The following is a 14,551-nucleotide window of genomic DNA, read 5'->3' as shown; positions in this document are numbered from 1 at the left end:
TTGAAACCTAATCTGACTCAATCCACCACCTGAGATCTCTCTTGCATATATGAATGATTTATATCAGAATTGACATCATACCTCTCAACCTCTTAGCTCACGAAATCTGGACAAAGCCTAAAATAATAGGGGACAAAGACCCAGAAATAAGGACAGATTTTAAATACTGCTCATATATTTAGAAAGTTGACAGAACAGGTTTTGTGTTGTGGTGGCATGCATTTTCTGAAGATTATAAAGTTAAACTCAAACATGTCATTATTTAGTAACTTCAATCCTTAGTGAGTTGCTAGAAAACCACAAATGTTGAGCAACAGACTAAATATGAAGCAAAAATCTGGACATTCTGTGAAAACCTGGACAGTTGAGAGGTATGGTAGACATGGATTGGCAAAGTATCAATCATTGTGTTCCTAGCATCCACTGTAGAATCCTCATTTAAAATTTGGCTAAAGGCACTAGTGTTATTGCCACTGACAATGATCCTAGAGCTTGAAGTACCAAGTGGGTTGAAATCTTGGTACTGCAGATTATTTTTCTGACCTGTGAATTTATAGTATGAACCATTGAGGGAGGCAGTGAAGCTATCGCCTGTGTTGAATACTGCTTCTAGAAATTCCAAATTCTGAGTTAGTTCCAATAGAGACTAAGTAGTTTATGTGTATCCCCAGATGAGAACACGTCTGGAGAACCTGATCTCTTGCCCTTATTAATTGATGCCTGGTCAGGGCAGTAATGAGCCAGTTGTCTAGATAGGGAAACACCCAGAATCCTTGCAGTCTCAAGTGAGCTGATACTACCGCCATACATTTGGTGAAAACCCTGGGGGGCTGTGGTGAGACCAAAGGGCAGAACTCTGAAGTGGCAATGACTGGCTCCCAGCCAGAAGCATAAATACCTGCTGGATAGCCTGTTCATCGTTATGTGATAGTACGCATCCTGAAGGTCTATTGAGCACATCCAGCCGTCCTTACCCAGAACGGGAGAATGGACTGAACTGTGACCATCTGAAACTTGGTGCATCACATTGATTTGTTTAAATTGTTGACATCCAAAATTGGTCTGAAGTCCCCTGTTTTCTTTGGCACTAAAGAACCTTGAGTAATTTCCGGATTCTATCTGGTGTGGTGGGATCTCTTGGATGACTTTTTTCTAGCAGCTTTTGTACTTGAATTGCTGCTTGCGCCCTTTGACTGGGTGGAACATCTAGGATTTTTCTTGAGATTGGAGGAGAAAGGGAAAAGGATATTATATAACCTCTAGAAATAATCCAAGTATCTTTCAAGTCTAGCCAGGTTCTCTGGTGCAGGTACAATCGACCCCAGACTGCCTCCGGAGGAGGGCAATCGGGGCCCCTTTTCAGGACCCTTGGTATTGCAAGCCTCCCCTGCAGTGGGGGTTGACCATTAGAGTTCCCTCCTTTACCCCAGGAAAACTTTCCCCATGTGTGTCCTGGAAAGGACCTTGGGATTTCTTGAACCACATCTTTTGACCACCTTGTTGATTCCTAGAAAAGGATCTCTGATGGGTTGAAAAAAACGTACATCCATAGCAGACAGGGCCTTTCCATCCATCTCGCACCTCAATAATGTCTTTTACTTTGGGGCCAAACAGACATACCGTCAAAGGCAGCACTAATGAATGAAGACTTGAAGGGCTCCACAAAATCACACAAGCATATTCAGGCATGCCTCCTGATGGAAATGCTTGAACCCACTGCCCTTGAGGTTCTTTCAGCTACATGTGAAATGAGCCTCATGGAAGAATTGGAAACAGATTGCAGCATAGCCAACTGAAAAGTCATGGATGATTGGACCTCTTCAGAAATGGATCTTTAGAAGGTATTTGACAGCTCCTTAATCAAGTCCCTCTGCAACCTTGTAAAATGTACCAAATAATTCAGCAATCTTAAGGCGAAGGTCACTCAAAGCACAGGCACATTTCCCAAACCTGTCCATCACCCTAGACTCCCTGTTGGGGGGATGAATAGTAGAACTCTCCTTGGAAAGTTCCTTTTTGGTGGCCACCACCATGACCATGGCATCAACGGGCACCCCCCCTTTTCCCAAAACTGCCTGTCTATAGAGGTGTCATAATCTTGTCTGGTCTCTGACATAAGAGTTCAACTGCGTCACTTTCCTTCCAAGTCTGCCAGGAGACCAAATCAATGAGCTCATCAGCAAGCAGAGTCACCCAGGAGGTAGATGGGCCAGTACCGAAACCCTCCAGGAATACAGACTCTTCAGATGAAGGGTTGCTAAGCATCCAGCACCTCTCTGCTTTAAGACTTCAAGGATGTCTCCAAATGAGACATCTTCAAGAGGTGACCGTGGGGACCTTTCACTTTCATCTAAGTCTGTATCTTCTGTGATGGACTCCTCTTGGGGAGTTTAAGTGCATCTTCTTACACAGGATGCTCTGGGAAGGTATCAGAAGAAATCAAAATACCCTGTTGGGAAGTCCCTGTGGAAAAGTACGACAAGGCTCTGTGTGCAGAGACATCAAAGCTGCAGAGTGGACATCAGAGAGGTATGGATCAGTCTGTTCTGCCAATACAGACAAAATTCTCTCCATAGCCTCAAAGGCAGACCACCCCAGTGAGATAGAGATGATCCTGGCTCCGAAAAGACAAGCTCTTGGACTGTTGCCCCATCCTGCTCCAAAGGCAATCTCTGAGGTCGAAGCCGGAGTCAAGCTAACCTGTGCCAAGGCTGCAAGGCACAGGCAGCTCCAACTCTGGAGTCGACTGCAACACCTTAGACTTAACAGGGAAGCTTCTGTTCTGACAGCTCTTCTGGCCGCACTGGACCACAGCACTCAGAGGAAGCTTCAGATCCGAAGATATTCCTACCTTCAGATCAAAGCTAGATGGAGCCAAAAAGTCTGAATCCAAGGACTCTGGCAGTAGAAGGAATCAGAAGAGGAACTTGTATCAGGGGTTAGGACGAAGAACGGACCTCCTGACCTGAAGAGGTAGGACACCCATCCGACTCGGCACCAAGAGGATCTTCTGCACCACTCTTTCCACATCTTCCTCTGTTAAAATCAAAGATGGGAACCTGGATCTCAGAAAAAAAAAAAAAAAAAAAAAGGTTGAGGGTGATCTTGAGGGGACTGGATCTATAAATGGAGAGCATCTTGTTCTCAACAGAGAAATAACTGAAATAGTAGTCTGATCCGAATCTCTCTTCGTAGAATTTGTGGAAATCTGATCCACCATTTTTTTCCTTTTTCTTTCTCTGATCCAAGGTTGAGGTCAGAACCACTATTTTTTTTTTCCTTAGAAGGCTCCGAAACTGTAGATTTTGAAGTTGTTTTTGGTACTTTAGATTTGGTGGAATCTCCAGATATAGCTTCACTAAAAGAAAAGAGAAAAAAGTTAAGATGAGCTTGCTCTTCCACTCAAGTGCCCTGGGGTTAAATCCATGGCATACTGAGCAAAGATGCAACTGTCCCAGGCAGTATACACAACGTGTGGGCACCCGACAGATGAATTTTATTACCAACACGTTTCACAGTTTTAAACCCCACTGAGCCTTTGTCCGCCATAGCCCAACACTCAAAAATTAACTTTTTTTTTTTTTTGTTTTAAAGAAAAAAAGGAAAGAAAAATTACCAGCAATGGCAATTAAAAAGAGCTACACAAAGTGCAAAAGGAAATTAAATACTAGCAATAGTATTTAAGACTTAAGCCTGAAGGAAAGTAAACACCATCACCTTGGACCTATCTGTACCACAAAAGGACCCCAGGATTCCACACCTGACATCACTGGCTCCTCCTCCTGCTTGGCCTTCTACTCTGCCTGCTGAGCTTCAGGTTCTGAGGATTGTGTGCGCAGACATCAAATTTAAGGCCCCTGGTTTACGGCCCTATGTGTGATGTCCCACGCAGCTGCAACAGCCAAGCTGAAGCTTTTGTATAGGAGCAGACGTAAGAGTTGCCTGAGGGCAGGAAATCCTACAAGAATACTGCAACATAGGAATAGAAGGACATATGGACTGAAAATCTTACACTCAGAGAAGTTTCTTACACTGTTTTGAAATATTTAGGTTTCTGATATACATTTATCTAATAGTCGCTCGAGAGTAAAGGTGAACCATGTCTTGCACGTAAAGCGGCAAATGAGATCAGAGGTAATTGGCGTTGGTGCATTACGGCTAAAGGAGAAGCTTGAGTGTTATTAGGTTGCCATGAGCTTTAGCAATAACCAAATCTGATCAGAGGGATCGGATCCAAACCCATCAGTTGAGGAAAGAATGAAAATTGACATCAGATCAATGTTTAAAAAATCTGTCAGAAAAGAAATAAACCAATATAGCAGCTACCTATTTTTTTTGTCATTATCACTTCCCTCATTTCACTACAGCACACTCCAAAATTGAATAAGACAATTAGAATGCATGGCAGTACACAGCATGCTTGAAATTACATGCATTCAAAATCAAGATGAAGTCTAGTACTCACAAATTAGAATGGGAAAGATATATCCACAATTAAGCTTCAGTCACTGATTTGTTACACGACTAATGTTTGTCAAATGCTAAAGTTCATACATACCCCATCTTGTGTGTATCTGAAGCTAACATTCTGCACCATGATGACAGGAGGTGGAATTTTACCACAAGACAGGAAATAAAATGATAAAGTCTGCAAAAGGCAATATCAAAATATTAATGAGACATTTTATCCTAAAGGGGACAAATACAAACTAGAACATAACAGTTTTAACTTAATTTGTAGGAGTTGCATTTCAAACAAAAGCTGATGCACTTTGTACTGATTATGAAAATAGGAAACCTTACTCTACACTTACTGCATAATTATGCATAACTATTTCACTAAAAGGCAAGTAGTTAACTAGGCATGCAGTCCAGGAAACCACTGAAAGGTTTAGCCTAAGTTTTCAACTGTTGCAGAACACTGCCAGGTTTAATGACTTGCTCAGTGTCACATCAGGCAACAGGGGCTGTAGGATTCAAACTATAATCAGCAGCTCATAGACTTAATCCTCTGCCCTAATTGCCAGAATGCGACTGCAAATTACTGTTAAGGCTATGGTGAAAAGCAGTGTTAGTAATCTTTTCAGTGGTTTCTACAGTAGTCAAGTGAAAAAGATAAATCTTCCCTATAAAGGTAATAAAAGTATATTCGTAACAATGCACCATTTTGTTACTTGAAGACTTGACAAAAGACTCAAGGGAGGTACTGCTCTTGTACACAGTATGCAAAAAAAAAAAAAAAAAAAAACTTCTTTAGCAATGCCACAACTCCCTGTATCTAGCCTTTTCCACCTATCAAACCATCCTATGACTGACCCCGTGTGACCTCAAACCCCCCAGAAATCAGGTACAAATCCAGAAATAATCAGGGACACATTTTAAAACATTGGTACTATTAATCTGAGAAGTTGTCAGAACAGCAGCATGCAAATTAACATGAATTTCCTGAATTAAAGTCAGTCAAAACTATTTAGGTGTGATCTACCCACTTTTCTCCAACAATCCTTAATTTTTGGGAGACCGAGTAACATTGAGTCAAAAATCATGTACATTCCTGAAAATCAGGACCATACATCTCAAGGGTTCCTATTACGTGATCGAAAATCCCTTTAGGCGAATATGAAGACGTCAAACCGTACTGTGAAGTACGTAAACCCTGAACGTTCAAAACCGCAAATTTCAAAATGTCGATTTGTTTTGGTTGGTCTGTCTGCGGTATAGCTCCGTAAGGTAAGTGTGCGATAGACAGGACTTTGGTGTTAGGATTTGGGTTACGGTAAGTGCAGTAGTGTTAGGTGTAGGGTTTTTTTTTTAAGTGTATGTATGTGTATTTATTTTGTTTAGGTGTATGTCTGTAGGGGATGTGTGCGGTAGTTACGGACCTTAGGGTTAGGGAGGGGTTAAGGAGAGTGCATAGATAGTTGTGTTTGTAGGGTTTAGTGTAGTGTTGGAGGTAGGGTTTTGGTGCTTTAGTTTAGGTTAGGTTAGAAGTAGGGTTTGGTTAGTGTATGTATGTAGTTTATTTTGTTTGGGTAGATAGTATGTAGCGGGTGGTGGGGTTGGCCGACCGGCAGTTCGATTTTTTTTCGCGGTTTAGTGCATTTGGGATTTTTCGCAGTTCGCTGTATAGGGGTCGATGTTTCGGTATTCGTGCATAGGGTTTTTCGCTGTGGTAATATAGACCCTATCTCAAACATCCCTATCACAACTCCATACCTAGAAACGTCTCTCTGAAAAAAATAATCTAATACTGATGATGTAGACAGGTGAAAAAGGGGAAAATTAAAGACTACTGAAGGACAATGAGGTGTGATGTCTGGATGGTCGCTAAATATGACAGACAACTGATCATGTGGTCAAACCAGTGTATATTCAGTGTGTTTGAAATCAAAATCACATAATGTGCAACTTTATGTAGTCTGTGCATCAGAAATGAAAATACGCACTCCATATTCCAAAATCCTCATATTTATATGTAAAATATTTTATATTTAACAAGAGGGGAAAGTACATACTATTAAAATTAACCTCCAGTCTGTACTAAGCGTGACATGGGCTTCTTGATTCAAAACAAAACTTCTGAACATACATCACCTTCTAGTTGCTCATCTTTCCAGAATATCAAGTTAAACAGCTTTCTGTCTTCCCCAACAACACTCTGGAATCATGGTTCAGCTGCTTGACCAACTAAGTTAGCTTCAGACTGCAAACCTCTTGGCTTTTGCATTCTTATTTTCTCCCACCCCGACCTATAAATATGGTAGTTTGTTTGCAATTTTTACCTTAACAGTACATCTACCACTGCAGATTCCTTTACTTTGCATCAACTCAAGTTAACACATGAAATTCAATTTTCTACCCAGTAACAACTGATGTGTGGATGAACAGTATCTTGTAATAGGAGTATTCTTGGATTTCAAACCTGAACGACAACAACCCTCTGTTTTTGCTACAGCTCTTGCGCATTAGCTTCTTCACCATTAGGACAGCTATTTTGTCACAGGACTGCAAATAATGTGGACTGATTTTTATTTTGTTGTTGAATTCCGATCTAAATTTCTAAATACTCTGAATTTTTGCCTTTTGACAGAGGGCTACTGCCGGTCATGAAAAAACTGCATCTCCCATCTTCTTGAGAATATAGATTTTAAATGCACTAATCACATCTGCACTTGCTACAGCTGTCAGTTTAATTTCACGGAACTTGGAATAATTCACACATACGAGACACCTCGCTTCCTTAACATTTGAACAAATCAGTGCCCGACTCCACAGATGACAATACTCTACCAAGAGGATGACAGACAATTTCTTTCTCTGGATTTTTCTTATGGGATGCTTTTAAAACAGCATTCTGTATTACGTGCTCTATCAAACCCGGTATTACTGATCAATACATTATGTCACACCTCTCTCCTTGCTCTTCACTATTCCCAGGTGCAATTTAGACAGCTGCAGATGGTAATGTCAAAACAGTGGTGGTGGCGGGGAAGCCTGCACTAACTAGAATGTAGTGGGGCTACACTACTGTACATCAATGACTTTCACTGTGAACAAACAGCAAGGTTGGTCAGTTTCATCCACTCTGCTTCAGTGCAGCTACTTTTTTTTAAAACTATGTACACCTTAGATGTCAGACTGATTAAAAACGGTTTGTATTTCAGCTTGGTCTATGTAAATACACAGTAGGCCTAACAAGCCCACTTTAACTCTACTTTAACTCTATTCAGACAGCAGTGTCAGTAGGTTCAAGACTGCCTCTTTGCCCACTACTCAGACCCAACTCTATGTAGTCTTCTGACTGTGCCCAAATTAATGAAAAAAAATCAAATTGCCAAAATAATGCATTTCAGCTCACTCCTGTCAGATGCATACAGTGCAGCACATTGTAAACCACACACAAATATATGCACACCAGTTACATCCACTTCACTGTAAACAAAGATCTGCCCACCAGATGCAGCACATGCTGGATTGCAGGGATGCTGTCCCACCAACCCACATTTAATGCCTTAATCAATTTTTATTAAATATTAAATTTTCATGTTCTTGAGACTTGGTATTCTGCTGCAGTACACTATGCAGAGAGTTCTGAATTGTGTTTAAAAAATGTCTAAATTGGCTGGTCACTTTTTTAAGTAGCCCAGCACTGGCAAAAAGAATAAGGCAATTTTGTCATGTTCTAACTGCCACTTTGGGGTGGGGGTTAGAACACTGCAGTTGAGCAGGAGCTGATTGGATTGCTGAAGAAGCAGTAACTAGCCATTTGATACCAGAGGTAGCTTGAAAAAACAAAGAAAGATGTGAAGTGAAGAAGGAAGGGGCAATCATGGAGAGGGGGAAAAGGTTTTAAACGCACTCAAATTCAGTAACAGTCAAGTCTGCTGGGATGAACCATTTTAACTTACTTGCCAGACTTTGTTTAATGGCGCAATGCTTTTTTCATCATTTTTATTTTCTAGCACCAGGCTACTTCTCCTTCAGCATGCTTGCTGTAGGAAGAGGCTGAATGGGTGACTGAAGCCATATCCCAGGCTTGTGGAACTATAAAGCTATTTTCCTCCCTGCAGAAACCCTCTTCATGCTTAACAGCTCAGAGTTTAATCAGCTCACCACCACTAGCATGTCGAAAATGTGTCAGGCTGGGGACTACAAGGAGCGACTCAAGCCTTTGCCCTTCTCTAGGACCATAGGGCAGGCATGAGCCTTGGAGTACCTTCTGAAATCTAGCCTCTGCCCAAGTTCAAAGACTGACAGCTACACTCCCTTAGGATAGGTATTGCCCATACTCCTCCCTGCCTCACCTGAAGTGCCCGAACACCTAATTAAACTCTAGTATCTTGGGCCACAGTCAAGCCTTTCTCTCTCTATGCCACCAGCAAAGACCACCATTTTTTTATACATTGTTCTGTATGTATGTAAATGTGTGTAGCAGTGGAGTTGAGCTGTAAACATCAAATTAAAAAGAGCACATTAACGTGGCCATTTGTTCAGTTCTGATCTTAATCAGACATCCAGGTACATACTGTGAACGTGTCTGCAAACAATGAGCTTTGTATGTATGGAGGGGCTGGAAAGGGCTGCAATGTATGACTTACAATGGCAATCTTACTGTGGCTTTTATCTTAATTCACTCCTTAAACCACAAACATCTGAGTGCACATTCAATAAAATGGCTGTAACTGGTGAACACGTGCTAAGGGAGAGGTACAATGAGTTGCAATCAGTGTCAACTATCTGATGTGTACACACCCAAAGTGGTTATAACTGGTGAGCATGGAAACAATCTGTGGACAAAACTGACCAACCCTGCTGTCATATGTTGAGCTGTACTATTAAGACTGTGTTAAAGTAAATCAAGTTGAAACACATTAATATGACCATGTGATCATTTATTTTAATTACAATTATTTGGTTACACCATAAAATATAACTTTTGCCCATTTTCAAGTAAAACTTTAAATTTCCCTCAAATTACCTACGGTACTGATCCCAGTTATTCTCACTGGGGTAATGCACAATTATTAACCATAGGATAGGTATGGTCAATCTATGCCCAGATGGGATGGGTTACTTTAAGCACAAAAAGGGAAACTGGCTAGGCTTAAAATGTCCCAAAAGGGGCAATTACACTTACCTATGAACCTACAAGTATAGCTTAGATACATGGATGGGAAACAGAAAATTTACCCCAGGATGGCCCCGTACTACTAATGGGCAGAGGCAGCTTCTAAATGCTTTATGCTATGCATGGGTCCCTTCAAATCATCTATGGTATGGATCCCAGTTATTCTCATTAGAGGTAGCTGACCATGGCATGGGCAAGGCCAATCTATAACTAAACACAATAGGTTATTTTGAGCACAAAAAGGGAAACTGGCCAAGCTTAAAATGGTCTCATCATCATCTTTCGGCTTTTCCAGTTAGGGGTCGCCACAGCGGATCATCTCTTTCCATTTCTTCCTATCCTCTGCATCTTGCTCTGTCAAACCAACCGCCTGCATGTCCTCTCTCACCACGTCCATAAACCTTATCTTAGGCCTTCCTCTTTTCCTCTTACCTGGCAGCTCCATCCTTAGCATCTTTTTCCCAATATACCCATAATCCCCCCTCAGCACATGTCCAAACCAATGCAATCTCGTCTCTCTTGCTTTGTCTCCAAACTGTCCAATGAGCTGACCTTCTAATATACTGATTCCTAATCCAATCCATCCTAGTCACACGGAGTGCAAATCTTAACATTTTTAACTCTGCCACATCCAGCTCTGACTCCTGCCTTTTTGTCAATGCCACTGTCTCCAACCCATATAACATAGCTGGTCTCACTACCCTCTTGTAGACCTTCCCTTTCACTCTTACTGGTACCAGTCTGTCACAAATCACTCCTGACACTCTTTCTCCACCCATTCCACCCTGCCTGTACTCTTCACCTCTCTTCCACATTCACCATTACTCTGAACTGTTGATCCCAAGTACTTAAACTCGTCCACCTTTACCAACTCTACTCCCTGCATCCTCACCATTCCTCTACCCTCCCTGTCATTTACACACCTATATTCTGTCTTAGCCCTGCTGACCTTCATTCCTCTGCTCTCTAGAGCATATCTCCACCTCTCCAGAGTCTCCTCAACCGGATTCCTACTCTCACTACAGATCACAATATCATCTGCAAACATCATAGTCCACAGGGCCTCCTGTCTGATCTCATTTGTCAACCTGTCCATCACCACTGCAAATAAGAAAGGACTCGGAGCTAATCCTTGATGTAATCCCACCTCCACCTTAAACAGATCTGTCACTCCCACTGCAGTCCTCACCACTGTCACACTACCCTCATACATATCCTGTACCACTCTTACATACTTCTCTGCCACTCCTGACTTCCTCATACAATACCACAACTCTTCTCTAGGCACCCTGTCATATGCTTTCTCCAAGTCTACAAAGACACAATGCAAATCCTTCTGACATTCTCTGTATTTCTCCAATAACACTCTCAGAGCAAACACTGCATCTGTAGTGCTCTTGCCTGGCATGAAACCATACTGCTGATTACTAATCATCACCTCCCTTCTTAACCTAGCTTCTACTACTCTTTCCCATAACTTCAAGCTGTGACTGATCAATTTTATCCCCTCTGTAGTTACTGCAGCTCTGCACATCACCCTTATTCTTAAAGATAGGTACCAAACACTTTCTCCACTCCTCAAGCATCCTCTGACCTTCCAAAATTTCATTAAACAATCTAGTTAACAATTCCACTGCCATTTCTCCTAAGCACCTCCATGCTTCCATTGGGATATCATCTGGGCCAACAGCCTTTCCATTCTGCATCCTCTTCATAGCTGTCCTTACTTCCTCCTTGCTAATCTGTTTCACTTCCTGATTCACTATCCCCACATCATCCAACCTTCTCTCTCTCTCATTCTCTTCATTCATCAGCCTCTCAAAATACTCTTTCCATCTACTCAACACACTCTCCTCTCTTGTGGGTACCTTTCCCTCACTATCCTTTATCACCCTTACTTGCTGCACATCTTTCCCAGCTCTGTCCAGGTCCTTTTCTCCCTCTTTAGTGTCCAATCTCTCATACAACTCTCCATACGCCTTATCCTTAGCTTTCGCCACCTCTCTCTTTGGCCATGCGCCTCATCTCCTTATACTCATGTCTACTTTCATCTCTTTGACAATCCCACTTCTTCGCCAGCCTCTTCCTCTATATACTCTCCTGTACTTCCTCATTCCACCACCAGGTCTTCTTGTCCTCCTTCCTCTGTCCAGATGTCACACCAAGCACCTTTCTAGCAGTCTCCCTTACTAGTTCTGCTGTAGTTACCCAGCTATTCGGTAACTCTCCACTGCCTCCCAGTGCCTGTCTTAACTCTTCCCTAAACTCCACTTCACAATCACCCTTTTTTAACTTCCACCATTTAATCCTTGGCACTGCTTTCACACTCCTCCTCCTCTTCTTGATCACAGTCATCCTACAGACCACCATTCTATGCTGCTTAACTACACTTTCCCCTGCCACCACTTTACAGTCTCCAATCTCCTTCAGACTGGCCCTCCTACATAGGATATAATCCACCTGTGTGCATCTTCCACCACACTTGTACATCACCCTAGGTTCCTCCCTCTTCTTAAAATACGTATTCACCACAGCCATGCCCATCCTTTTCGCAAAATCCACAATCTGACCTTATGCATTCCTCTCCTTAACACCATACCTACCCATAACTTCCTCATCCCCTCTGTTCACTTCACCAACATTCAAGCTTAAATTGGTCTACAAGGGCAAATTGCCAAGTAGTTACCCATGAACCTATAACCACTTTGTATGTCTAACAAAGTCTTTTTCAAACTCTTGCATATATTCTGAAGAGGAGGACTGTCAGAAATGTGCATCTACAATAGTTTAAGACATGCTATTTATTGTTTTTAATCAGTTTGCTTCCTAATGTGCCTATCTGGCCCTCCAGTTTATCCCTAGCATTCTTTCCTCCCTTCTCTGTAAACCTATAACGTTTTGGCAATCCAGGATGTAACAAAATGGTTGGGCATTCCCCCAACTTCTTCCGAGGCGGGCCTTACATCTTGATTCATGACAGCTGGGGAGTGAGGACCTGAGGAGGAGGGGAGGACAGAATGGCAGGAGCCCTTTATACAGCAGCAGTCAGCATCACTACTCAGGAAATACATAATGACTTCACTATACTCGGTGTGTGCATCTGCCCTCCAGATAAAGTATGTCACATCCCTTCTATGTTATCGTAGGCCTGAGAGACTCCTGGTCTCCCACCAGAAGAGAGAGAGACAGTGAAGTCTTTCCTCACTCTCCTTCCTCCCAGAAAAGGAGATGGCTGTTGGCCTTTTATACCTTTCCAGGTCAACCCTACCAATTGCCTGAGTCTGGTCAAATGCAGGCAGTTAACAGCGCACACACCCCTTACCCCTGCACCACTGGGCAGCTATGATCACTTAATTACATGAAACTGCTCAAAAGATGCCTTACCACACCATTGCAGTCAGCCCTACCAACTTGGTTGTTCCCTGCAGCATCTTCCTTGCTTTGATGTCACTAGCTGCATGGTGACAGTTATGCCTACCATTTACAGCCGCCATCTGATCAAATTAATCCACACACAAGAGGCCACTGCAATGTACTGCAGCTTGCTGCTCCCATGCACAAATGCATACACAATACTGAAGCCACTGATTCTGTACACCTCAACCTCAGATGTCTTGATAATTATATTCATCCAATTTACTGCAAAGTTCTGCATTTCATGTAGTTACTGCCAGATGCATATTACGCGCATTATTGCAATCCCCCATGCTTGTACACACAGATGCCTGCATAACAGGAGGAAGTTTTTGTATTCTGCTATTTAATTCAAAGCTGTAATTTCTGCAGTGAGATGTATCTTGTTATTGCCTCTATGTTCAGTATTATGTTTATGATAATGTTGTAATTTGTCATGACTCACTCCTATATCATTTCCATCTTTCAATATGATTACAGCATTACCTCTTATTCCAAGGCATCAGCTTTATCAACTTCCTTCCTCTCACATTTTACACACTGGGTTGGAGTGTCGCCACCACCATCTCTTACTTCAAAACTATTCTACCTCCTTTGACAGTGATGCCCAACTGTCGCAGGTCTTCTCACTCGATGCATCCATCTCTTTGGTGAATACCCTCATTTCTTCTTGCCTTTTGCCTCTCCTCCCGTCATCTGCTTTCCTGTGTGTGTGTACCCAAATGACCCTTGCTGCAACTGAAGCTACTCTGCCCTCTGGTCCGATATAAATTTCTGTGTGTACCTCATTCGACCAGGCAAGTACTTCGCCATCATCTCTAGCTTCTTCGACTGCTCTCCTTTCACTGACCAGGTTTACTGTATCCTACAGCAGTAATACGTTGCATAGCTGTTTTGTACATCTATCTTTTCAACTTCTTTAGTATTCTTGCCACATGCCACCACTGACTGTGGTAGTTGGCTGCAGATCCTCCAATTACAGCTCTGACATGATTTCCTTCTCCTCGAACACCCATCACAGACACTTGAAACTATTTTTCCTTATATCTTAATTTTCAGCTTAGTCTGATTTCTCCCATTTGCTATCAACTGTCTTCTCTGTACTTAGCTTTATACTGTGCCCCTTCACTTTTGCATTCCATTTCCTTATTTACTAGAGATCCTATTCGGAGGCTGCTTGTAATGCTACATTGTCTGCACACATCAGTATTGTTACTCCGTCCCCTACAATCTGTCCACTACTGTAGTCCATCACCAGTAACAGCAGCAGTTGGCTCATATTTAACCATGATGCACACTCACTCCCATTGGTGAAGCCCTCCGAGTCCAAACATTGTTTGTACTTGCATCATTGGGTTCTTGTACGAAGCCTGCATCAATTCTACCACTACTTTGGGGACTTTGCTTTCTTGGGACCCTATCATATGCTTTCTCCAAGTCTAGGAATACCTAGTTGGACTCTTTCCATGTCACTAGCTTTTTCGACTGTCTCACTGCAAACATTAGGCT

At 42.3% G+C, this 14,551-nt stretch overlaps 1 protein-coding gene across 1 annotated transcript in view; it reads right to left on the bottom strand.

Annotated features, from left to right (window-relative positions):
• The window catches only part of ABCF2 (ATP binding cassette subfamily F member 2), a 1,573,086-nt gene that overhangs the window by 728,973 nt on the left and 829,562 nt on the right, over nt 1-14,551 (bottom strand). The window contains exon 12 of the mRNA XM_044067572.1: nt 4,559-4,648. Within this exon, the coding sequence (XP_043923507.1) occupies nt 4,559-4,648 (90 nt within the window). The remainder of the gene's footprint in view (nt 1-4,558; nt 4,649-14,551) is intronic.

This window comes from Protopterus annectens, chromosome 3.part1, assembly GCF_019279795.1.
Source record: "Protopterus annectens isolate FY-2018-M chromosome 3.part1, PAN1.0, whole genome shotgun sequence".
In the NCBI taxonomy this organism is placed as follows: Eukaryota; Metazoa; Chordata; order Ceratodontiformes; family Protopteridae; genus Protopterus; species Protopterus annectens.
The sequence above is the reverse complement of the archived record's forward strand: the minus strand, read 5'-3'. Positions and strand labels throughout refer to the sequence as shown.